Below are 26,668 nucleotides of genomic sequence, written 5' to 3'. Positions count from 1 at the left end.
AATTTGCTCTTGTGTTTTGCCTCCCTTGGCTGTCCTTGGCTGTCAGCACAGGGATGGCTCTGTCCGATGGCGATGGTCTACATGTCCCAGCCCTTCTTAGCTTTCAAGCTAGGCCTTGGTCTGTTCTGCAGATCTGTGAAAAGATGTTTTTTTTCCTGTGTCCTGCTGGTACAAATCCAGGGAAAAGTTGTGCTAGTTTCCTGGTTGCCAGCGCTGGTCAGAAAGGTCTCCTCTGCTGCTCTTCAGAGCACCAGAAACCAGCACTCCCTAGCCCAAGGATATGGCTCACCCAGATCCTTGCTTCTGATGAGAAATAAGTTTCCAAAGCCTTTCCTTCCTTCCTTTTTAGAAGCAATCATCCCAGATGATTGGTGTGGTTGCCATACTGCGTTCACTGGCACGTGATACTTGCCCATGTGCAAAGAAATGTCATGGGACCTAGAGCCCAGAGATGTCTGGTACGGGCTCCTGGCTCATACAACTGCCTTCTTAAGGGTGAACCCCAAAGAAAAGCCCTAGATTTCCTGCAGAGGAAGGGGTGGCTGCTATAGGCACCCTGCGTTCAGGGTGACATCCAGAAGGACTGCACTGCATGGCAGTATAGATTACCTTTCTACAGCGGGGATTTCAGGAGCCAGAGGAAAGGGCTATTAACTTTTTAACAATGAACAACAAATGCTTTGCCCTATGATGACCTAATATGTTACCTCACTTCGAGAGAGAAATAGTTGCTGCTCAGGCCTCATGTATTGTAAAGAGATTTCCACTTCTGGATGTTTTTCCAAGGCTGAAGCTCTTTGGATCCGAATAAATCTGGCTGTGATACCCATCATTTCTCATTTCAAGACAAGCTTTCCAAAAATACAAGTGCAAATTGCTAGGCTTAATGGCATGTGACAAGGAGAAACTACCACCACTGCCAACTGGTTTGACTAATGCAGATCTTCACCTCGAATGGTATCATCATGTATTGCCTCTACTGATTTCAGGCTCAGAGACAGCAATGTAGATGTAAGGAAAAGCCAAATCTTTTTTCCTAACACTTGGCCCAGTAAACCAGCATAAGGCTGAATCAAGCAGGTTTTTCTGCCTCCCTGCTGGTGGAAACAGGCTGTGTTTGCAGGAGGACATGATGCTGGAGACTCACTTAGGCACTTAATGCCTGTGCTGTAATAGTTGTGATTCTGTGTATGGCTGTTGCTGCTGGGAGACCTCTCTGTGCTCTTAAACAGGTACCCTCCACACACAGCTCCAGTGCTGCACAATGCCTCACACACACAGCTGGAGCCCACCACAGCGCTCAGCACTGACACCATAGTGTAGGCTCCACCATGTAGCCCTTCCCTGGGGAATAATCCCATGCCCTCCAGCAAAGCATGTCAGCTCTTCTCCGAAGCCTCCAGCAGCTTCTCTATGTTTTGCTCACTCCCTTTATGGGCTTTGATGTCAGTTTAAGTGCATGCACAAACTGCTGCTGAGGAAGAGACATGTCCAAAACCATAACAGTAACTCAGACGCTTTCAGTGAAGGGATTAACTCTCAAATAAACCAATTCATACTAAAACACAGGCAGTATCACATTTGGAGTAACTTCAGGCAATGTCTTGCCCATGCTATAGTACCGCTAACCTCACTCTCACCTTTTTCTCGGTGCTATTATCCTGCCACAGAATTCCTGGCAAAGAAGTTAATTTGGTATCACAGGGATGTTGAATTTCTCTCTTACATGTCCTGCACTGTTCACACAGATACTTCCCACTAGGAAATGGGCAAGGTATGCTGTGCTACACCATTCCAGTTACCCTTAGCCCCCAGCCCTTGAATGGTGACATGTTTATTTCCCCATAGGTGCAACAATTTTTCAGGGTCTGTTTTGGTGATATCTTATGCAGGAATTGAGCCCAGATGTGGAAGCTTTGTTTCGGAATCCCTCTAAATTAATCTCATTCTCTTTCAGCTTTTAATGTTGATGGTGTAGACAGACTGCATTTATGTGCCTCTCCTGCCTTCACAAAGGCTCTGCTTAAACATGCATGACTACCCCCTTGCCTGGGATTAGTCTGTGCCATGGCAGTCATCCATGGTGTCTTCAATTCACTTTTCTCATGCCAGCTCTCCCCTGTTGCCCACTCCTGCGAGTGAGCAGTGGGAGATCCATAACTAATATGAATTCCCCAGCTTAAAACTTGTTTTGTCAAGAAAATGTGCCTATCTTTTGTGCCTGACTCCATAGAGAACCTGAATGGGGCAAGAGAGCCCAGTGTGTTGGTCCTGCTGCCCTCTCCTCTGTAGTCAGCACTACTCAACACTAGCCCTGGGCAGTCACTGGAATATGCACATGGAATTACAGAGATTTCTCATGCTCTGGCTGATGAGTGAGTTTTCCTCCTTTTCCTTTTCCTCAGCTCACATCTCACCTTAAACAAACCATGTAATGAGGAAAACCAACCACTGTGCCCTTTTCAGTCTGGGCATGAAATTGGCTCTCCAAGTAGCACTACCATGTCAAGGGCCTGCCTGCACGGGACAGCATCTGTGGCTTGGGGCTGCAGGGGGAACTCCTTCACGGTGTGGGGCTGGAAGACCTGCACCCTTTCCAGTACTTCCATATAAAAGCACTTCATGCTTTATAGCTCTCCATCATGCCTCTCAATACCCCTCTATGTGTGATGATTAAGGGTTATTATCTCCATTTCACACAGGTGAAGTAAGTTGCCAAAGGCCATGGAGTGAGTCAGTGCCCAGTGCAGATTAGAGCACAGGAGAGGTGCGCCCTGCTCCCTGCATTTCTTCCCCCAGATTGTGCTGCATCCCTTTAGGGGATCAAACAATTGCTTCAACAGACTATGCTAGAACACACTAATCCAGCAATTAACACTGGCGAGTCAGTGACATGTGACATCACCCCATCAGCAGGTTATGGCTGCTGCCCGAATTGCTTCAAACAAACTTATACCTGTCCACCCACCCATTCTTCTGCCTATTTTATGTCCACCTCTCTTTCCATCTGCCCATTCCTTCCTTCTATACATCACCCCAGGCCCTTCTTCCATCTCTCTCTTATTTCTACTCAACTTGCTCTGCAAAACCAAACTGAGGAGAGCTTCCTATTAAAGTTTTGGGAAGTTTCTATTAAAGCCTAGATCCTTAGTTTGGTCAGAGCAAAAAACTGGAATAGCCTGAACCTGTGCTCCATGGCATCAGGTGGGTCTGGAACCAGGTACTTTCTTCTATCTCTTCACATCAGAAAAGCTTTTCACAGTGATTTGTGATAAAGCCATGTTCTACTCATGTTTATTTGCAGGCATCTTCCACTGAGAGCTTGGGAGGCTGGCACTTTTCCTTCCCATATTGTGCAATTCTTGTTTTGCAAACCACCCCATAGGCACGAAATTGCACTAAGAATCCACAGGGCAAGTGGACGTTTAACATCCTCTTGTGGTGCTGGGAATGCTTGGAAGTGGCAGAGCAAGGACTTTGTCTTCATGGTCTCATGCTTCTTCCCTGTCTCTGCAAGCCTGATAGACACTGTCTACAGCCCAGCCCAAGGAATCCTTTGAAGGGGGACATATAGTCTGACAGCATCTCAAGACTAAGAAACCCCTCTTTGCCCAAATCCTTTGTCGAAACATTCATCAGGTTAATTTTTGTTGTTGCTCCAAATTGTACTTCCTTGGGGCACCCTTGACAATTCTGGTCTCTCCTGCTGATTGATTACATATCAGTCATGGCTGTTATTTGTCAGACAGTTTCATAATCCAGCCATATCTCATGTGTTCTGCTTCTTGAGTCCTTGCCCTCAATCAAGAAAGCCCTCAATCTCTGAACCCGAAGGTCATGTAAATAACACTGGTCTTCTAACTGACATGTCAGTCTCATCCTCACTCTCTTTTTAATTTTAAACCCAGTACTAACAGAAGGAACTGTGTTAATACAACAGTTTGGATGGTCATGCTCCTAGCCTTGCACAGCAAAGAAAACCCAAACCCTCTGCCCCATCAGCAACAATGACACTCAGTGTTGGCTTCATGGCTCTTTCTACTGCTCTCCAAGCAGTCAGGAAAACCTTCAGTAAACTGAAGTAAACAGCGTGGGAAGAAAATCCGGTCCTGAAAGTGTATTTCATTTTGAATATACTCCCTGAACAGACTCATCCCAAGAGACATGGGTCTTGGTGAAAAATTCTTTTAGTTCTAAATGGTTCCTGTGATTTTGATGAAATTGCATTCCCTCCGTTCCCTCCCCCCACCCCCGAAAAATTGTCATAAAATTAATGTCGATGGTAAATCCTCATGGTCAGAATGAGGACCTCTTTGGTGGACTCCATGTAGAGGCTTGTAACAAGACAAGAGACTGAGATGTAAGAAGAGTGCTCCTGACTTGAACACCGTGCTTTGAGAGATGGAGAAAATCTGGGCTCTCCTGTATGCTGCAGCTTCCCCCAGCTGCAGGAGACAGTGGCAAGGCTGTAAAAACACCACTTGGCTAAGAGTAACCCATACTGTAAATTACAACGGCCTGCTGCCAGACGTCTGTTGGCTTTGTGACATGTGCCATAGGATCTGGCAAAACATGAGAACCACTGGGGTGTGCTACGAGCTCTGAGTCATAACTCCATGCTGCCCTGAGGATCTTTCTGCCTTCCTTATATAATCCAATGTTTGTTTACTCTCATTGCTCTGGAGATAATGCTGCAATGCCTAGGAACACCTACCCACAGGGAGTGCTGTTCCAGCAAGGTGAGTTCAACGGGTTACTGCATAGCATGAGCTACCTACTAAGGTAGTTCAGTCTTAGTTCAGTGGGTTATGCCATGCATGATGAACAGACATTTGGCATCCCTGGCTGGCTCACACTGACATTCAAGTGAGCCCCTATCCAGTCTTCTTGGATTTTCCCACAGAAAAGACTATCCATGAAAATCCTCCTAGCATCCAAGTGTCTTGAAAGGCAGAGATAGGAATGCTATAGCACGCAAGGAAGCTCATCCATAGTGACTTTGCCTCCGGTGAGGACCTGAGATTTATACTTGCATACACTGCATACTTGACTAAAGGCTGCTACAGAATGAACAGAGATGAAGAGAGGGAGAAAGTGTCACTTGGCAACCCATGGAGGGACCCAGTTCAGCAAGGTCCTGATGGAGAAGATAAACTTTCAGCATGGTCTATACCAGACTCAGTGAAGCTGTTCATAATCAGATCTGTGCCAGCAAACAAAACAATAGGCAGGATAAGAGTGGTCTGATGCTTTGCCTCTTCAGCTTCCTATTGCGTGTCTCACCTTATTTCACCAACTCCCTATGCCATCTGTTCATTCATCCTCCAAAACAACTCCTACATGCTGGGACATTTCTGCAGAAATCTTGCTTCAGTGTTCCCTCTTTCACACTTATTCCTGTATTGCCCTCTTCTGAGGCTGTGAATAGTGCCTTCAGCATGAATACCACCATCAAGATGACAGCACCCTCCAGTTCAGTATACTGGCCTCTGGAGGAGCTCTGCAGATGCCCATGCATGCATTAGAACATGGATTCACCTCTACTTGCATCTGTGGGTCTCCTTTTTAGGACAGTATGACTGCTTTGGAGACAGCATGAAACATCAAACGGGATAGTCCACCACAGTTACCTTTTGTAAATAAAGGACGGTCCCTTTAAGCACAGCATAAAATTTCTTCCAGCCTCTTCTTCCTCTGGGAGCTAGAACAGGAAGAACATTGAATTATACATGTCTGCTTCTGCCAGTGCTGTTTGACCTCCACATTTCTGACAAAACAAACCCTTCTCCTGACCTACCACTGGCATACACTGATGGCCAGATGTTATATACCTCCAAGCTATTGATTATGAGTTGCTTGTCTCCAGGGACACATGGTTGAGAGACATGGGCTGGGATATGCAGCCTTCCAGCAGGAACACAAGCAGGTTAAAAACTGAGATGAGCACAGCGGACATGTGCAGGAAGCCTCTGCTCCTCCAAACCCAGGTTCGTGTTCCTTGGACTAAGTGCTTGAGGAGCAGAGACATTCCTTAAGCTCTTCTGTTTCAGGTAAGTTAGGCAGATACAGCCTGGACAAGGCAGCTTTTGCTCCACTGTCTAAGGAGCATTACCACCAGCTGTCTTGATGGACCTGCGGACAGAAAGCTTGCTGGAAGCTGGAAAGAGACAGGAGGGGAGGGGAGCCATTTACACCACCACAAGACAGCTGATCCTCCATGCACAGGCTATTAAGAAAGTGGTGGAAGCAAGGGAGGTCTTTGGTGGTAATCTCTACTCAAGACTGCGGTGACTGGGCCAATCATATCATCAGCAAAAGGGGGTATTAAGGGTTTTATTAATCCCTGCTCAGTTCCCAAATATATTTTCCTTTACCTTTCCTGTCATTCCATATGCTGTCAGCAGAGCTGTGATGCATCCCGCTGCCCAGGCAGCACACAGCAGCTGTTCCCGGCACATGGCAGGATATGGACAGAAACAAAGCTTCAAAACCAGACCAACACCAAGGTTGGGGTTGAGATGGGCAACTGCTGTGGAACCAGCTTAGAGTGTGGGATTCAGGGTTATGCCCATGAACAGGGTGGAAGACTAGGTCTACCTCTGTGGGACAGGCACAGTTAGGTTCTTTGGAAGACTGAGGCCCCCCGAAAACATGTCTAGAAATGCCTCAGGAGACCCTCCTGTCCCTGTGCCCTGGCACTCATGGATCTGGGGATCTCTTATGTGTTCCCCAGGAAGTGGTGAGTTGATGCAGGAGAGCCAGGGAAGAGGCTAGGGCAAGGCTCTGCTACTCCCTGGGGCACATCTCCTCCCACCCCATTAACACGTACTTCTCTTCCCATCCATGTCTGCATGGGTTTTCCGAGTGAGGACACCATGCTTGTAGGTGATGGCATTCAGCGCTTGGGGGATGTCCAGGAAGGGGTTGCTGCTGTCAACAATCCTTGTCACTTTCTTGGCGCTGGCTCCGAATTTGTCATCCACCAGCTCCGAGAGCGACTTCCGCAACTCGTCCTCATCGCTTGGAAACAAAGTCAGAGAACACATTGAGTGGAGGACATGCCGGTCGGGTCACAGTGTATCCCATCTCTTGGGTTTTAAAGAGACTCCTTTATTACAAGTCCGGTCAGGGAAATAAGGTAGAGATAGAGGGACTGTAGCACTCAGTGTGCCAATGGTGGTGATCAGGACATAGTTGGGAGGAGGGTGGGTGGCAGGTACCTGTCCCAGTGAGGCTACTTAAAGCAGGTGAGGGAGTGAGTGCTTGTCTGAACACCAGGAGACTGCAGACACACCATTGCTGAGGACTGCAAGCGTCCCAAGGGACAGTCTCATAAAATGAGAGGTCTTTTGCTGAAGATCAGCTCTCACTGGGGTTTCTCAGCCTCTGAGAGGCAGCCCCTAGGGCCTCCTAGATACTGAAGGAGCTTGAGGGGTATCCTCTGCATCTCTGAGGAACAAAAGCCCTGCAGACATCAGGGAGATGGACCACTTGATCAGAAACCCACAAACCCGGGGATGGGTTATACATCAGCTCCCCATTTGTGTCCTCAGTGTGAGCCAGGAGAGAGCAAGAAATACTAGTCATTTCCATAAAACCTGCTTCTCCTCATGGGTATCCTGGTCCTGGATCCTGGATAGCATGGGCTGAGCAGCTTAGGAAAGTGTCCAGTGACTCCACCATGCCTGTATGAAGTAAAACCTACTCTGGTGCTTAGAAACTAGAATCTGTATGGAAAGTGATGTTTTCCAGTGTCACTGGGACACTGAGGGAGAGCAAGCAGGGAATTTCTGCTCTGTGTGATACATGTCAGTGTCTGAATGGTATCTGCAAACTTGGCTTGCAGATTAGATTTGGACCAAACCTCAGCTGAGGGGATGAATCCACTATCTGGGATGAAGAGAAGGATGATTTCTCAGCCCTCAGCACCCACAGGAGCCCTGGTGCTTAGGCAGAACCTAGGCACTCTGCCTTGGTAGGGATTTAGTGGGGCTCAGCTCTCTGAGCTGCACCAGAGGGACCCCTCTGAGCTCAGGCTTTCTGCTGGGATGACGGCCATATACCTGCCTGTCTGACTGGATTTTGCGAGCAAGGGCATTTCATTCTCTGGGATGACAAGGACAGAAGACAGAGGGAAACCCGTGTAAGGTTACAACTCAGTGCCACATCTCTGAAAGAAAACCAGATACCCACGTCCAGGAGCATCTGTCCCACAGCAGAGGAGCAGAGTTGTCTCTCCTGTTGCATCCTGTCCATCTGCAACCAAGCAGGACACCCTGCAGCAAGGCAGGTCCCGGGCCGGTGTGGGGTGAATGATGGGGGGAAGGATACAAGCAGGGTGGGTAGAGGAGGGCAGGAGTGGGGCAGATGCTGCTGAGTGGAGCTGCAGCACTGCAGGGGGATCCCGCGGTGCTGACACCCCTTGGATGTGCCCAGCCATGCAGCGTGTGCTGGCAGGCATTGTGTAACCACTGCCCGCATCCAGCGAGCAGATGCACTTCTGCTGAACTCCCCTTACATAAACCATCCCACCGGCACCTTCTGCGGAGCTGCAGAGCTCCCTCTCGTGACCGCGTCCACCAGCCGACCCTGCTGCTGCTGCAGAGCTGGCACCGCTGCTTGCCTCTCGCACAGACGCCATGCAAGATGACATTTCTGAACTGAAATTGGTGCTATGTCACCTGCTAAGAAACCACTGCCCCTCCGGGGACACTGCTGGCTTTGTCCCTTCCAGAGGAGACACCACCCCACAGGGATCACTGCTGCCATCAGGACATGGCTGGCAGTGGAGGCTCCTGCTCTGCAAAGCTTGACTCAGGTAGCTGGGGAGGGAGATAGGATCAGACCACTTTTCTGGGCAGAACAATGAAAAGAGCAGGTGATGGAGCTAATGGCCTACAAGGTCCTGCTCAGTCCCATGACCCTCTGTAGACAGAGTGGTCTGTGGCTAAGCAGGAGAGGAGAGGGAAGATGTCCACAGTGTTAGCTTGAACCCCCAGGTCTATCATGGGCTTCCCCATGGCAGTGGTGGGGAGGCATCTGGGCTGGGAGCACAGTGCACTCCTTGCTGAGGGTCCTGCCCCTTGCTCTAGCAGGGGATGTGTAGCAGAGCAGGGGAAGCAGGGCTGAGGAAGATGCTGTGTGAACCTCTCATAGAGGCCATCATGCTGTTCCCAAACTTGTTTAAGGGTAACAAATGATGATGTGGAGGAGCAGACAGTGCATCTCATTGAGTGTGCGGACAATATAAAGTGAGAGGTATGGAGCCACCACCCAGAGGGACAAGAGCACCACTACATGCAGCACGCCAGTACAGCGCAGGGGTGGAGGGGTCCTGCAGAAGGATCGGATGGGGCTGGCTGACTGCGCAGCAGCTCAGCAGAAACGGCCCTCAGGCTCCGGGTGTGCAGCGGGATGAACAGGAGCAGTCAGTCGGCTGTGTAACAGCGGCACTGTGAGGAGGCCAAGAGAAGTGATCCTTCTCTACCATGCACTCATCGCATCTTGACACAGCAAACAGTATTGGGCCTCCAGTACAGGAAAGGGCATCAACAAGGTGGAGAGAGTTCGGTTGAGATCCTCTATCCTTGGGCGTTTTCAGGATCAAACTGAACAAAGCCCTTAGTATCCTGGTCTTAATTCAACGTTGACCATATTTTGTGGAGGAAGCTGGACTGGAGATCTCACAAGGTCTCTTCCTGCCTGAGTGATTTCGCTGATACCGTTTCCAAAAGAAAGTATGTGGAAGAGATGGAAAGTCTCAGTGACCAAAAGAACACCAGATCTCAAGCTCCTTGTACAAAGACCTCTAAAGCACCTGAAGGGGGACCATAGGTGTAATAGTAAACAAAGAGGACATTCCCTTCTTTTAGATCGTGCCTGTGAACCCTGTGTCCACAGACTGCCACCAGCCTCCCCATCTGCTTTGTGTCTAAGCCATAAATAAACTCAGCTTACCTACAGGAAGGACATCAGTGTTTATAGGCTTGGAAATGTTCTGGGAGCTTCTGGGGCTAAAACCATGACTAAAAACCTGTCAGCTACTTTGAAAGACACTCTCTCAAATGCTTAACATATACTTACATGGCCCACTCCAGCTTCTCGTTCTTGATGGAGTTATATAGTGTCTGAAACAAAAACATGGTGTTAGCTCATAGAAAACATGCCTGGCTTGTGGAGACCATCTCCTCCACACCCTGTTTGTGCTCTTGGAGAGATACCTTCCTTGTTGAACTGTCCTGGAGAAGTATTCACCAGTGAGCAGCACAACTGCTGTCCTGCTAGACCCCTTTTTGTCTGTGTGCCATGCTAGGTACTGGGCTGCACACATCAGCAGCAGAGGGGTCTGACAGCCAGCCCAGCTTAGAGGCTTGTATATGATATTTTGGACTAGTTCTGGGTGCTGCATCTAGTCATGAGTCAATCCTGGCCTACACAAGTATGGTAGAAGACTCTGGGGTATGAGCAGACACCTCTGATGTCTTAGTTAAGTATCAGTGCCACATGGTCATATTTGAGGGGGGGGTACCTTGTTCTGTGCATGGTCTGGTGCATCACAGAGCTACCATGGGGAAAAGGGACCCTGGCATGTTCTAAGGGCAGATATGCCACAAATCTGGATAAAAGACCAGCAGGGAACAGAAGTCTGATGGCTCACTGCTTGGCAAAGCTATCCACGTGGGTTACATTCTTTTAATGAAACAACTGTGCACTGGAAAATGCTGATTCAAGGGCTCAGTGTCTCAGCGTCCCAGCAGGACTTAGGTGGCACTACAGTAACAATGACAGCATCCCACTGTCTATTTGTATCACGTTACCTTCAGCAAATCCTTTGCAAAGTCTTTCCCATCATTCAGCCCATCCAGGTTTGCTATGAACTGTTGACACGACATCTTCTTGCCAATATTCTGTAAGGCAAAGAAGCAGCTCATTAAACTTCTGCAGAGGTGTGACTTTAACCAGAGTGTGTTAAAGAGCAGTTATGTATGTAGCGGTCATGTTTGGGTTTGCCCCAAAAGCTCAATGCTGAAAGGTCTACTACTCTGATTTTCTACTGGCTTTATTTGCTAATGCCAGCACCAGACATTTCAAATGACCTCTTTTTTAATGAAGATGAAAAAGATGAAAATAACCTGTCCAGCTCTTGCTCCAGACTTTCTAAGTGATCTCACCTTGGCCTCTAGGTTAGTTCTGACACAGTCTGTGTCCCAAAACCCAAACCAACCACTCAGACTGCCTTGAAACTGCAACGCCTGATGGGTGTCCAAGCCTGCCACATGAGGAATTGCGTGAGCCTGCAGTGTGAGCATCGGAAGACAGCCAGCATTGGGCAATGACTTGTCCTTGACAGAAACTACTGATAGTCATTACGAAAAGAGATGATCCAGCTAGTGGTACTGTGTGAAGTTGAGTGCTGTGGCATGTGAGGGCAATACACATACACTGGAAACTCACAACCTGGAACCCACCCATCACTAACTAATGCCATGGCTATTTGGTGCTAATGCTGCCAGGTCATCTGGCACCCCAGTCTGTCTTCCCAACCCCCTGAGCATAGCCAGGGGAGTCACTTTGTCAGCCTGCAAGGGCCAAGGGCTGGAGGCAGCCTTTTTCCAAGCCTCCTCCTGAACTCATACCTCTGCAAAGGACTTTAGCAGAGGTGTGGAGGAGCCAGTGGGAACTGTAGGGGAGTCTGACACCACAAAGGAAACATAGGTGTATCCTTGTCATATTGCAGTCTTCACGCCCTGAGGTCCCCAAGGATAGACCCTGTGGTGACAGCGCATAGGGCGAACATTGGAGTTAGTGAGGAGAGAGCACAAGCTGCCACCAGCAGTCCTAAGAGGATCCTGACACTGAGTGGGCTTTGCACCAGGATGCCCATCCAGGAGGACCTCGGAGGATGGCCAAGAACAACAGAGCCAGGACCCTGCTCAGGGATTCAGTGAGGAAGAAGGACCTCACTGAGTCACTGGAAGGGGATGAAGCTGCAGCAGATCCTTTAGGACATGCGAAGATGGGTCCTCTGTGCAAGAAAATAACCTCTCGAAAGAGACTGACACCAGAAGCCCCTGCCCACAAACACGCACAACAGCTCACCTGGAGGCTTCTCCCCAAGAGAAAGCATCAGCAAAGAGTGAGGCCTCGGGATTAGCCCACAATAAGTGTGCCCCCCCTTCTCCCACCAATCTGTGTGTGCAGACACACTCTGGCTACATAGGGAGGCAGCGCTGCATCTGAGCACCTCTGTCTCATAATTATGCCTCCTGTCAGTGCCAGCTCCAGATGAGCTGGCACCCTTGAGAGAGAAGGGAAAAGAGGAATAATGCACTGCTACAAACCTGCAGTGCCTGGGCACATGGTGCAGCAAAAATCAAGACTCAGCTGCCTCTGTTTTCTCACAGGGGAGCCCCATGGCTGATGCCCGTAACTGCACCCCATAGCTAGAGACTACTGCCAGCTCAGAGAGCTGCAGGGAAACCTGCAGGGAAACCTGCAGACATGCTGTGTTTTCAGCAGAAGGAAGACAGATTTGTGTATGTGATGGCCAGTAAATAACAGAAAGCAAGCCAGCAGCACAATGCACATGGAGGAAGGAAGGAGGGTGAGAGAAGGTACAAAATGCACTAATGAGCATCCATGAGGGCAGGAGTTTGGAGGTCAGGTAGGTACATTGCCTGGGACCTTAAGGCGCCACATCACTTTGCACAGAGAAAAGATGACTACTTCTACCCCTACCAGGAGGCAGGAGAGCAGAGTGCACAGCACAGGTCTTTCTGCCTGCAGAGATCCTTCTGCAGTGAGCCAGCAACAAATGCAGAGGCCAACACATTTTAATAATGACTGGATACAGAGATAAGAGTGGCACAAGTTAACCAGCCTTGAGGCCCTTTCTTGCATTTCTCACACGTTGCATCCAGGGTATATATTAATCCTAAGGGATGGCTTCTTTTTTATCCTGTGATCTGTCTCCTTCTCTTGCCCAAGAAGATCTCTGAGCTCAAACTGAGACAGCAGCCACACTGTGAAGAAGTGGCTAATTGGTGAGCAGTTGAGAAGGATGAAAACACACCCTTTGTCTGACAACCAGAAGAGGTGATGAGAAAGCTCCAGCAAGGATGCTAATACTGTGAATCAGCTTGTTGGACAAGGTTGTCAAACACTGCAGAGTCAGGGGCAGGATTCAGGCTGGCTGGCAGTAGGACTGATAACAGGATGCTGGGGTGGCTCAGATGAAGTGCAACTTCAAGTCAACAATATCTTAATACTTCAGCTTTCTGCTCTGAGAAACGGGCTGCAGCCTGCCACGCAAATGCAAAGCCCTGCAAATGCCTCCAAATCAACACCAGCTGAATAGAGAAAACAAAGAACCACTCCAGGACACACTGCAGCTTCACTTGACCAACACTTGCAATGAAATAGTTCTGTGATCATGAGTTACTCAGGAACCAGGCACTGCCTAAGCTTTCGCTCAGGATTTAGCAAGTACAGGGAAACCCAGGAACAACTCTGGAAGGGCACTCTGAGGGCAGAGGAGGGTGCCTTGTTAGACTGTTGGTCATCTTGCTGATTCAGCAACATCATCACATGTGGACATAACCTTCAGGAGAATGCATCTGCACACCTCAAAGCTCAGAGTTCAGATGTTCTCTGTCCCCTGCTGAACTGGGACCTCTGGGTAGGGAGATGCACCTTCATTTATGGCCAGCCACACAGATAAAGATACTTTGCTTATTTTCTGGTGCATCAGTCACTTCCCAGCAATAGAAAAAGCCGGTGAGGCTGCTTCACAGCCACACAGAGCTGCTATTCCTGGTATGTCCCCCCTGGCAGAAAAGAACTTCATCCCATCTTGCTCCAGGCCATACAGCAAAGCATGAGAAATCACTATCAGACAATCAGCTGGCACCATGGTGTGCTTGGATGGAAAGCAAGTGAGTGAGCAGCGGATTAAAGAGATGAGAAGGAATGAATAGTTAGATAAATGGGTAGGCAAAGTACGGGAATGGATGGACAGAGGTGGATGTACACAGAGTGTATGAGAATGAAGAGATGCAGAGATAAGGTGTATGTCAGCAGTTAGAGTGCATTAGAATAAATTATGAAGGATGAGATTGATCTGATGGTGGATAAAGAGGGCTGATCCTGCCATCCCATTATTTCAAGCCAGTGTAACTCATCTATTTACATTTCCTGGGGTCCTTGCCTCCCCTGAGCCTCAGCAGCTGCGCTGACTCACCCAAGATGATTGCAGAGCATCTCCTGAAATGTGCAGGATGGCTCTGTCCACCTCCAGAAGACTCTGGGCAGTAGCCTGGCATTTCTTGGCTCTTGCCAAGTCCCAGCATTAGGAGGCTGGGCAGGTGAATATGGAGCTGGGTGCTCAGTGGGAAAAGCAGGTACCATGTGAAAAGCTCAAGGAGGAGCTCTCCTGGGGCCCAGAGCCTTTGGTGCTCTCCCCAGCATCCCCTCTGTGAGGTGTTGAACCACTTGAGCTTCTTGACTGGAGGCCCCAGGCATCAAACAGCTCAGCTGCAAAGTGCACACCTCTGAGCTCCCCAGCATGAGCATCTTGCCCCTAGGAAGCCCTGCTTTTACCCAGGTTCTTCTGATCTCTCCCAAATACTAATCTTCAGGAGAAAATACCCTACAACTACATTTATGCATCAGCATGAAGTGATAGTCATTGGTGTGACTGGACCAAGGGATCTGGTAGTAGATGTGATCTAGGCTGCAGGAAAGGAACTACCCAACTGCAGGGAACAAACCTGCAAACTTGGGGTACCAATGGTCCCTCGGCCAGGCAAAGCTGCTGTGGGCAGACTGCTGTCACTCTGCAGAATATGCAAGCCATTGCTTGCATCTCAAGACTCTTCAGCTGTCCAAATGCTATTTACACAGCAGTGCTAACACCAAACCATATGTTTGGCTTAAGGACAATATGAGAGGGTTTGCAAGATTAATAGGAATGGACATGTAGAGTTAGGAGCTGTCAGGGATCCAAGTTCAGGCTTTGTTTAGTGGCCATGAGAGCTGCTGGCCTGCTTTGGAACAAATGCTAAAGGTTGTCATATTACAAAGTGACTCCAGAAGCTGGGCTTTCTTGAAGTACCAAAACACAACCACAAGTGCTGGTGATGCCTTGGTGTTGATCTGTCACAGTCCTTCCATGGCCAGCAGTTCTGAACAAGGAGGGATAACGCTGACAGCTGAAAAGGAAACAGCCCAAAGCTTTGTCTCCAAGGGGCAGAGATGGAGTAGAGGAGCACCTACTTTGCCATAACATCTCCTGGAGCTCAAAAAGCACCAGCAGAGCAATGTAGAGAGTTGCAATAACGTGGATTACAAGGCTTCTAATGTTTGATGGTGACTGCTGGCTTTTAAACACCAACTCTGGGTGGTTCTATGAAAATGAAAATGTCATTTAAAGACAGTAAGTTTTCTGGCCAGTTTGGACACAGAGTTTGAGTCTACCTGCTGTAGAAAATGTTTTAAATATCACATTTTAAAGCCAGTCTTACCACTTTTAAGTCTGGACTCAGTATATGCTGAATGCTGCTGGAATGGTGAACTAGCCCACTCTAAAGACACTGCTGTAGGGAACTGCCCCTTTACAGAAACAAATCAACCACCCTTTCCTAACCAAAGGAATTTCCCATTCCATGGCAATGCACACTAAAACAGAGACACACACAATATCAAATTAGGAAATCAAATAAATAGTGATGACAATATCACGACAGCATCTTTAACAAAAAGGGGTGAGAGATCAAGTGACACAATCCCATGTACACTGCAGTTTATGGGGGTTTCTTCACAGAAGTTCATGTGATGCATATCAGCTGCCAATGGATTGCTAAGTAGTGAGGGACACTGCACAACCACTGAGGGATCCAGACAAACAAAAGTCTTTCTTTAACACAGAAAAAATAAGTCAAATGCCAGTGCTTTAAAGCAAAACACTAGAATGACTGCACTTACCACCTGGTAAAGGGTTAAAGAGCAGAAAGAGAGGTTCCAGGAGCAGAAGGAAGAAAACAAAAAAGGAGGAGAAGGAGAAGAAGAAATTAATATTATACATGAGGAAAAATAAAGAGAAGGTTTTTCACAGAAACACTCAGGCATTTCTACACCTGCCCAAAAGAAAGCTGCTTTTCCTTTGCCTAGATAGCATGAGATCATTTCTTCTTACCAGGGCTCTTAGCCAGCTTCTCAATGAAAAATAGAAATGGCGAGGTTTTAGAGGTTGAGGGTTGGGGTGGGTTTGGTTTGGTTTTTTTTTTGACTTTTCAATGATTTCTATCTTCCCAGAGACATATTTGGGATTTTTCCACTAAAAATCTAGACAAAATAAGATTATTTTGGAATCAAGCTGCATACTTTGCCTTCTGCCGTAATGCTGCCTGCTGCAGGAAGTACTTTGCTGAAAGTATTTTCTTAGCTCCAACTATCCCTGATGAAGGATGAATGCTTTGTGAGACCTTCCCAGGATGCAGCCCCACCGATATCCCACCACATACAGAGGCAGTGTGCCTAGACACATCACTGGCAGCCATGTGGTGGGAATGGACCCAGTGTCAGGTCCCCAAAGGATGAGATCACAGCAGCTGTAGCCAGCTTGATGCAGGCCACAGCGCACATCTGGAAAAGATGCTCTTGCACAGACCAGTAATACTCTTCACTGACTGCTGTTTCAAAGCCCTGCCAGTGTCATGAAGGCTCTGTCTGTGCTGTAATGATGGGGAGGGTCTCCCCAGCTGAACTGTCGGGATGGAACTGGTGGCCTTTGCATCATCACCATTATAGGCAAAGAGCACTCCTGTAGTGTTCTCTTCTCACCCCCCACAGAAGGCTCCTATCAAAGGTGATTGTAAACCAGTGTACAAAAAAGGAGCTGGGCGATGACCTACTGCTCCTTCCTTATCTGGCAAAATCAGGGCAAACCTGCAGACGCACAACCAATGGTTACCAGCTGGAGGCAGAAGAGGACACCGATAGTACAGCCCGGACATCATGGGCTTATGGGGCAGAAAGACCGTGTGCGGGTTTCACATGCACAAGGTGCAGTAAAAAGACACGTGCACTCCACCCCATCCACTGCCATTCCTCCTCCAACTTCACGTAACTTCTGAGGAGTCTGTGGCTCCAGGTCAGAGCTCCCAGAGGGGCTATGAAAGAAGGTAATTCTCAGTGACCTGAGACTTGATGAGCCCTCTCCCCTGGGAAGGAGCCCCCTGAGGCTCACAGTCTCCTTCCCGCAGTTAGCTTTCTGAATTTTCATTTCTCCTTTTCTGCTGTTCCCCATTATTACTATCAGTATTGTTATCATTGACATTATTTCTATTATCACAATATTTCAGTTATTAAACTGTTCTTATCTCAACCTGAGGGGTTTACACTCTTCTAAGGGTAGACAGTGTTCCAGTGTCGTCCCCTTTGCCCTGGCACATCTTTCCCCTGCAGTTCTCTTCCCGCTCTGCTCTGTTATCGACACCCTGCTTGACCTTTTAGGAAAGAAACAACCTGTGCACCTGAAAGAGCCTCTAAAAGGTGGTGAGAGATCTTCTGACAGCCTCTGCTGTCCTTTGGGCACTGAGCTCTGCTCATCCTGCCCTTTGTCCAGAGGCCTCTCTGATACAAAACTCTCCAGTGGCTGGCTGTTACGTCTTAAGGAAGACAAACAGTTGAGACTTACTTCACGTTTTGGGAAGAAAAGATCAAATCCAGACCTGTAAGAAGTCATTTTTCTCCCTTGAAGTAGTTTCTGCGATGAGGGGGGGCTTCTGGTGTTTGCACTGCAAGAAACTGCGGCACAACTGGTGCTGCTGTTTGCCAGCCTCACAGGGACTGGTGGTGAAGAGCTCTCCCTAAGAGCTCCTGGGACAGGGCTGATGCATGCAACAGGTCCTGGGAAGAAGCTGCATTGCCTGTGCCTGTGTAAGATGGCTGATGTCAGCAGGAGATGTGACTTTGGCTTTTCCCCATGTCTGGACCTGGCATCCAAAACTCCCCATGTGGAGCTCGTCAGAGTATTGACAGTATCTCAGTTTGCACAGCCTGCGTAAGGGGACACACCTCTATACCAGGAAGGAAAATGGAGAGGAGGAAGCTTCAAGCGCTACTTACATGGCCATGAAGGTCTGTGTTTAGCAGCATCAGGGCACAAGTGAGCGTATGAACCCCATCTGAAACAACAGTCAGATAACAAGGATTACCGAACTGCGGCGGTTTAAACCCAGTCAGGTAATTCGTTCGCTCACTTCCCCCCCCCTTTCTTGCCCTCCCCCTGCTCTCGGACACCCCCTTCCCATGCAATTTTGGTGTTTGCTGTCTTGACAGCCCACCCATTGCTAAACAAGGGTAACTGTTACATCTGGGGACCTTAAAGAATACCTGTCTCCTTCAACTGTGTAAGATAGTTGTCAGTGTGCTCACACAGATGGGCTGCTCCACTGAACCAAGCCAGACATGACATGATGCTCCTGGCTTATTTCCCTTGTGCATGCTGCTCTGTGAATTGCTGCCCAAGGGTCAGGCTGTGACTTCCCCTCAGGTCTGAATGGGGAAGTAGCACTGGTTGCTTCTTGTGGAGGTAGATGTGCGGCCACAGAGAGCCAGCTATGTCCTGTTCCTGTCCAGGTCAGCCACCAAGCTCTAAATGCTGCCAGCTAAAGGCAGCAAAGCACACAAGCCCAGGATGAAGATAGCTGAGCACATGAGCTTCTCTCTTTCTTGGAAGAGCCATGGTCTGAGGAAGAATTTCTTATGGGAATATCATGTATTTCCCTATGAGGGCTTGCAGTCCTTGGGAGATGGTGTGATGGACGTTGCCCTTCAAGAGAAACACTTCCTCAGAAAGATTCTTCCTTCACTTTCACAAGGAGCAGCTTTAGGCTTAGGACAAAATGCCTTCCCAGTGTGTATATTTTAGTCTCTGCGTGAGGTCCTAGGCTGACTTCTTACACCTGGCTTTACGGTATCACTTTGGTCAGGTACACCACGTCCCACATGGCCCCAAGGTGGAGTTGGTGTCCCTAAACCTGCTATTCTTTCACTCTTGCTGGGCTCAGTTTCATTCACTTTTTCTCTCTGCTCAGCGTCACAACACAACCACATAGTTCCTCCATGCCTGGGATTCACCAGTACAGAAAAGCATTAATAATGTGCCCAAGACACCACTTTCTGGGAATGAAACCAGTCACCCCACTCAGCTTCTGCCACTTTTGCTTGCAGCATCCCAGCATTCAAGGCTGAAGTGACCCTGGGTGCTGCAACAGCCACATCTCTGTCAGTGGAACTGTTACTGAATAAGCATGTAGCAACACCCTGAAATATCTTGGAGGGCTGTAGAACCTTCTCATCTCCAGACAAAACTGTCCTGACTCTTCCATGTCTCTATGCCAATAGACCATCACAGCCAGAGGTGATTCTTTAGAAATCTGGATAATACACAGTGGCTTAAACTTCTTCTTGCGAGAACACCCTTTGCAAGTTTAGGCTGGAAGCAACAAGGAACTGCTTCCTGAAGGAAGAACGTGCAATAGCTTTGTCAGGTTACCATCCATCTAGTGCCTGCTTTTGCAGTATCTGCTTAACGACATGAAGCGAAGGTTAACGGTCATAACAGCAGTAGCAGTAATGGGTTTCAGATCCACTTTTCCTTATTCTTAGTAGTTTTGTGCTATTTGGAAGTGTAACATTTTCAAAACAGACCCCACTAGCAGCAGTGACATCTCCACTGAGGGCCATGCAATATGAAATAGTTTAACTCCGTTCTGAACCACTGCTGTAGTGTGGCTCCCTCCCCAGCTTTGTAACTTTTGTTACCCACATGGCACAGCTTGCATTTTGCTTGACCAGTCACTGCCCTCCAAATACCCTGAAGGGTCAAATCCTGATCTGGCTCCCTTGGGAGGGTCTGTACAGCATCCAGGGCCCCCCATCCCTACCAGTACAAGGAGCATCAGCAGGGATGGATCAGCCTCACCTGACCAATGGGCGTTAGTCAGGCCTAGCTGTGGATGCGTGGTTTCACACTCGGGCTGTGACAAACATGCACAGTGAGTACAATGGGCACTAGAGCCAAGGAACGAAAAGGGCTACCTTCGGACGTGCTCTCCTCTGGGTTGCACTGGCAGTACCGCCGGGAGAAATGGATGAGCACGCGCTCCCGCTCCTGTGTCTCTCCCATCAGTGGGAATGCTTTCAAGAATGTCCTGCAAAGAGAAATGGATACTTAAAAATGTGATGGATCAATCTGCTGGGCAGCATCCATGCTAAGGCAGGAGATGGAAAGGAGGTCCTCAGAGCAGCTAGGAAGACTTTTGTACTCCCCCCAGCCTGTGCACCCCTGGACCCTTGCAGGTACAATACAAAGGGTTTCTATGGAGCCAGCTCTGGGCTCTGTAGGGAAACATGCTGCCAGCTGAGATCTGATCCACCTCTGGCTTGATGGCACCAGGATGGGTTGTCCGTGCCCAGGGAAGAAGTTGCTCCCACTTGCTCTGATTTTGTACGGAATGGGATTCCTGGGAAAGCTGCTCTCCACCATGGGGAAAGCAGGCTATGGGCCCTCCTGTCGAAGCCCACTTTTGGTGGCAGTACCTTGTGCCAAATGTGACACCAAAGCAAAGATTAAATGACAACCTGGAGCTCCCCCAGTCCCTGCTCCTATCACACAGGCAGCCTCCATGGCATCAGGAGGCCTGGAGGAGAAACCCACTGCGCTGCTCCGTCCACCCCAGCGCCAGAGACCAGCTCACCTGAGTGCTTTGTCAAGGGTCAGGCCAGTGAAGTCAAAGAAGCTGAGATACTCCTCTGCTACCAACTTGCTGAACTCGTTACTGTAATTAAAGAGGGAGCAGTCAGCCCTTTCATCAGGGAAGAAGACACTGTTTACAAGAGGAACAGCAGACTGCTGCCACCCAGCCAGCCCAGCTCCCAGTAAGACACTGCAGATGTGATCCCAGACTCAGGGAGACTTTCTCCTAGCTTGAAATGCTGCTGAAGACCTCCAAAAGGCCCTGACGTGCCCCCATCCTAGCACTGCAGCTGCTAGCCCTAGACAGCTCACAGGGAGAGATGCCTGTACCCACTGCACCCCTCTGCCATGCTGCTGGCCAGACAGAGCCTCCTCCCAAACCAGACAGGAGAAGGAGGCCATAAGGATGTGCTGTGCTAAGCAGGCACCTTCTCTCCTAACTAGTCCTGCCCTCCTGGGTACTCCTGCTCTGCACCCCACATCAGCTCCTATCTCACCCTCTCAACCCAGCACACTGCTCGCATGTCAGGTGGATGCTGCTGGGAATGGAAAAGGAGAGCTCAGCTGAGATCCTGACCCTGCTTATCCCTGAATGCTTCTCCAGAAGCTGCTCCCCTGCCATGTTTTTGGGGGGTGCTTGGGGACATGTTGGCTTTAAAGCCAACTCAGGTAGTGGAAGTGCAAGAATAATCAATGAATTCTGGCAGGAAATGGAAGATTATCTCACTATGCTCAGGCTTTGCCATATACAATTTCTTTTCCTTCTCCCCACAAGAAAAACATATTGCTAAACATATTGTATATGATATATGACAGTAAGCTGTGACGTCAAATTTGAAAGAAGGTTAGACGTGAGGCAGCAGCAACCAGCAATGCACCTGCTACAAGAACCACAGCAAAAGAGAACAGGGATGCTGCCAGGGATGCTGCCAGGGATGCAAAGAGCCTCTAGAAGATCATTCATGGACTCCCTTTTCCCAGGACTAAGCTGGGAGTCACAGGTGATCCTTGGCACCGAAAGCTTGGGTATTTGCTGAGGGACGCTTGTGTTCTGCTGATGCGGACAGGACTGAGGCATTTCAAAGACATAAAAAACCACCCCAGCAACACAGATTATATCTGATTCAGAAGGATGATGCGGATTGGTGTCTTCACACCCACTGGCATCCTAAAATAATCTGTTACTGCTACACTCGTTACTGTTACTCTGTCTTTTAGAAATCTCTGTAACTCTTCCACTTGCCCAGGCAAATCTACCAGCTTGGACCCCAGTGTGTAGCTGGCTCTCCATCAAACCCTTCAGGCCATCTATAGACCGGCTCAGATGATGTTGGGGTATAGACATGAAAAACCTAGTGACTGGCAGGTGGCACAGTGCAATCCAGGACTGGATCCCAAATCCTTTAGCCTGGGGATTGCTTTAGGGGCAGTCTTGCTGGGCCCTTTCCCAAGGCAGGAAGCTCTTGGTTCTGGTGGACAGCAGCTTGTGGCATTTGATGCCCAATACACACAGGCAACTTGTAGGATTCAGATTGCCAGGGCATTGTGCTTGGACCAGTTTCAACTGGAAGGATCTCCAACAGCCCCAGCTCCATCCAACAAGCCCTTGTAACAACAGCTGCAAGTCCCTTCCTGCTTTGTTCCACCTTCCCATCAAGATCAGTGCCCCCCGGACCCTCCCCACCACATCCCCACTTACTTCTTCCCGAGCTGGCGTGCCACATCGCAGCGCTTGAACCCTTCAAGGTTGTAAAGGCGCTTGGCCAGCCTCTTGGCAGCCTCGCTATCTGCCCTGCAGCCGTTGGCCAAGGTGTCTGTGCTGCCCTGGTCAAGCTGCTCCGTGCTGCCCAAGTCAGAGTCGGAGTCTGACAGCGCATCTTTTAAGCTGGCATCGCTACACAGAAACAAGAAACAATTCAAGGAGCAGCAAAGTGACTTGAGGAAACCCACAGAAAAGAACATATTTTGAGTTCTTCTTGTCCTAACCAAAAAGTAGGGAAGACCAAGAATACAGCTGTGAATTTGGCATTGGACAAACCCTTTCATTGCAGGTCAAAGGAAACAGTACAATTTAATTTCAAATTTGTAGAGAATAATTGAAGGGAAGGTGACTTCTCCCTGAGAAATAAGGATGTAACCCTTCAGAAAACCAGCCCCAACACCTTTTTAAGCTTCCTCTCTCTCCACTTGTATGGAAAGGGATACCAAGCTCTTTCAGAGCTCTGGGCTTTCAGGGAACTTTAGGGATGGATGATATGCTTTCCGGTTCAGATTATTTGCTGAGGATGAGAAACTGCCCTTGTACAAATCATGCCACAGGTCTGGGACTGGCACCAGAGCTTCTGTCAGTGGTGGTTTGCTCCTCTTCGAGCTGCTTGTTGGTGTTGTGGCCAGATGTTCCCACAGACAAAATGCTGAGCAGCCCCACTGGCATCATGTAGATGGGGATGCATCCACTTATTTTCTTGCCCAAGGCCAGTTCTGGCACCTATTCACATGGTTTTGGGCAGTGTGACTCACTGAAGGCTGATAAGCTAGCTGGACATCCAGCTCCTGTTCTCTCATGACCTGCCTACTCATCACCAGCCTTCCTCATGCAAGGAAGTACCCTGCAGATAAGCTGCTGCCTCCCAGTGATGAACGTTTGGGTCTGACCTGGTCCAGAGGATGAAGTCTCTGCTGATATCACTGCCTGCAGAAGAACCTTTGGGAAGGCCTCTATAGGGGCACCCAGTCCTATCTGAACCTTGAAGTGCCCCTGCCCTTCAGCGCACGTTTGCGAGTGTGCCTGACTGCCTCCAACATGCCAAGGGCTTTTACAGATGTCAGGCAGACCAGGGGTGTACCCAGAGGAGTCCCAGCTTTGCTTGCTGCAAGGACAGGATTTGTGAGCAGCCAGATGAATGGTGGTGAGTTCCAGAGCCAGCATCCACACCAAGTGCAGAGCCTTGGCTTTTCCTGGGCTTGCAGGGCTCCTACAGGAGCCTGCAGCTCACTGCAGTTTGGGGTCCTGGGTTTGAGAACAGTGAGGACTCAGACACAGGTCTGCTGGTGACTACCTGGCCTAATGCCATAAGACCTTGGTCCCCAGCTGCAGTCCTAACTTACAGGTAGGAAAGGTTTTCCCATTGGCATTTGGCCTCTCTGCCATGACAGCACATGCAAGGAAACAAGGGGGAAAAAGGCAGCTCCATCTCTAGCATGTCCTCTGCGTCTTGCTCCTAGACTGAGACCCCATAAGACAAAGAAGCCTTGCCCAAGGAATTTCCAGCCTGTCTTACCTGATGGAGTTAATGATCTTGGTGGCATCTTCCTCTGACCCTTCCACGTGGAACCCGTTTGGGATACTCTTCAAGGACAACCGGCTTAGCACATTCTCTGACCTGCTGCTGGTGATTGAGTGCCTGAGAGGGCTCCCAAAATCCCCCTCCACTGGCTTTGCTGCTGCCTGTTCTTGCTTATCAGCAGCCATGTGGTGAAGAGCTTCTCTCTGCTGGGCTACCAGTTTCTGCTCCAGGAGCTCTGGGCTGTCCTTGACTCTTTGCTGGATCAATGGGGTGAGTGGGGCCTCAAAACTGACACAGCTGTCTGTCTCATCTGTGAGAGAGAGGACATCCAGAGAGTCCAAGCTGCTGTAGTATGTACCCTTCATAAGGTCAGACTCAACGATCTTCTCAAAGGTTGAGCTGAACCCGTCCCTGATGTCTTTGAATTGAAAATGTTCCTTGTCATCCTCACTGCAGCTCAGCTTGGCATCTCCAGAAGCAAACCTGGACCAAAAGGGGAAAAGTAAAAAATACTGTCAAGGCAATTGCTTGCATTGTTCCACTTCAAAAGCATGAAGACCCTTAAGATCAAGGCCATTTCATCTAACTTCAAATGTGGGCAGCAAATGTCCTTGATCCCTTTTATAGCAGAGAAAAAGCAGAAGCTTTTAGGGAGCAATTCATATGCTGTAACTTAAGCCTTTTTTCTTGGATAAGGCACTCCAGAAGAGCAAGGCACTGTACAAATACTTTTCTCTCCACTAGGAGAGATGTAAAAGGTGATGAACACACACCCAGGCAAGGGAGGCTCCATGTTGCTTCACAGCTAACCTGCGGGGTTCAGGCACAGCATTACAGCTAGGAACCTACAAGTAGGCTGGGGGTATGCAAGAGGCTAGGAGGGGACACAGCTGGTACAGCTGACCTGAACTGACCAAAGACATATTTCATGCCATATAATGTCATCCTCAGAAAAAAAGAGGGAAAAAATGGAGGGGGTGATGGGTGGTCTTTCAAAGGAGCCATTGCTCAGAGGCTGGCTGGGCATTGGTCTGCTGGTGGGAGATGCTGAGTGCTTGCTTTTGTGTCACTTTCCCCCACCTTTCACTTATTAAACTGCTTTTATCTCAACCCACAAGTCTGCTCACTTTCCTCTTCTGATCCTCTCCCCAGCCAACAATGAGGAGCAAGTGGCTGGGTAGGTGCTTAGTTGCTGGCTGGAGTCAACACACTGCACCTCCTCAGCGGTTGTCTCAGTTTGGAAACCCTGTGTCAGCACCATGGCTGTGCCCAGTGTCCCTGCTCATGAGCATGGTCTTACTTTGCAGCAGAACATGCTGCCCTGATGAATTCTGGGGGTGGATCAGGGATGAGCAGGTTTCCTGTGCCAGTGAACAAGATGCTGAACCTGTGCATGCCTAAACCAGCTCCTGTTAGTAATGCTTCTCCTTGCACACCATTTTCAAACCTAGCTCTACACCCACAACGGTAAAAACTTACATGAATCTGTAGACTCACGTAATTCCTTGATTCCAGGAGCTCAGGGCTTAAGAAAACTGTCACCCAGTTCATCAGATCTGGCCATGCAGCAAATCAGACATCAGAGCAGAAATGAGACAGCAGCTCCAGCTCAAAGAGCCCTCATCCTCAGGACTGCTTGCCTTCACAAATCCATCCATCCCTGCAGGGTGAACTGCAGTTCCTGGCCATGATGTTGTGTACAGAAAAGACTGGCTTTCACAAAGCAGGTGGAACTTTACAAGTTCTATCCCCTTGTGACAGGAAGGACTTTGCAGCCTCCATTACACCCAGCAGTGGGAATTACAGGCCTACCCTGGCAGCTCATCGCAGTGACAAACTTCTTGCAATAGCCTCCATCTCCAGTGAACTTCCACCTCCCCTCCCCTACAGAGGGTCTACATCCTTCCCACTCCAAAGGAAAAACCCCTTTTTAGTGTCCCCAGGTCCTCCAAGACAGCCATCACACTACCATTAACTGTCCATATCACAGCACTTGTACTCTCCAGACCTTTCATTATCTCTTGAACCCAAATTCATACAGCAGGCAAAAATGTGGGAAAGGCTGCATAGGGCAGACTGCAGAGACCAGGGCAGGAGCCATGGCCCTGAAGGGGTCAGTGGGCACCAACAAGTCAGGCACATCACATCTGTCCTTGTGTGGTTCCAGAGAAGACAAAGAGACTTCCTAGAGCTTGCACCAGTTCAGAAGTACTGTCTGCATCTAATCCAAGCAAAACCAGGCTAAGGTGGAAGACAGTGAAAGACCTCACTTGTGTGAATGAACCTGACACAGCCTCCCCACAGAGAAGTGTGCCTACTTATTACACAGCAGGGAAGGCAATTGCTTTCCTTAAATAAGGAGCCATATATTTATTTGCATTGTAATCGCCACCTTTTGTCAGTGTATTGAAGTGACACTGTATCTAATTGCCTGTGCTGCCTTTCCCAGTCAGCTCTGAAGCACTGTTTTATTGCTCATGGCAAGGCACGCAGAGCAATGCACTGCCTTCCTATTGCAGCCAAACTGTACTGGGTTTTTATACACTGAGCTGTTTACATGTCGTTTCTCACTGTTTAATTAGTTGTAATAAAGTACAACCTACCTCACTGTGCTGGGGGA

The 26,668-nt window shown here is 48.9% G+C and overlaps 2 protein-coding genes across 4 annotated transcripts in view; both read right to left on the bottom strand.

Annotated features, from left to right (window-relative positions):
- Nucleotides 1-26,668, bottom strand: part of NDUFA2 (NADH:ubiquinone oxidoreductase subunit A2) — a 346,452-nt gene that overhangs the window by 22,845 nt on the left and 296,939 nt on the right. The window lies entirely within an intron of this gene.
- Nucleotides 1-26,668, bottom strand: part of PSD2 (pleckstrin and Sec7 domain containing 2) — a 71,123-nt gene that overhangs the window by 6,132 nt on the left and 38,323 nt on the right. For 2 of the 3 annotated variants that reach the window (XM_061456497.1, XM_061456498.1), the window contains exons 4-12: nt 24,043-24,531; nt 22,461-22,655; nt 20,763-20,843; nt 20,104-20,216; nt 18,125-18,185; nt 10,818-10,908; nt 10,084-10,127; nt 6,830-7,020; nt 5,631-5,701 (exon numbers count right to left, since the gene is read on the bottom strand). In XM_061456497.1, the coding sequence (XP_061312481.1) occupies nt 5,631-5,701; nt 6,830-7,020; nt 10,084-10,127; nt 10,818-10,908; nt 18,125-18,185; nt 20,104-20,216; nt 20,763-20,843; nt 22,461-22,655; nt 24,043-24,531 (1,336 nt within the window). The remainder of the gene's footprint in view (nt 1-5,630; nt 5,702-6,829; nt 7,021-10,083; nt 10,128-10,817; nt 10,909-18,124; nt 18,186-20,103; nt 20,217-20,762; nt 20,844-22,460; nt 22,656-24,042; nt 24,532-26,668) is intronic. The other variant, XM_061456499.1, reaches the window with a different exon arrangement.

The sequence above is a fragment of the Pezoporus flaviventris genome, unplaced genomic scaffold, assembly GCF_033815535.1.
Source record: "Pezoporus flaviventris isolate CSIRO_AGI_PZ_B2104156 unplaced genomic scaffold, CSIRO_AGI_Pfla_v1 ptg000023l, whole genome shotgun sequence".
NCBI lineage: Eukaryota > Metazoa > Chordata > Aves > Psittaciformes > Psittacidae > Pezoporus > Pezoporus flaviventris.
Note: the sequence above shows the minus strand (reverse complement) of the source record. Positions and strands in the feature narration are given on the sequence as shown.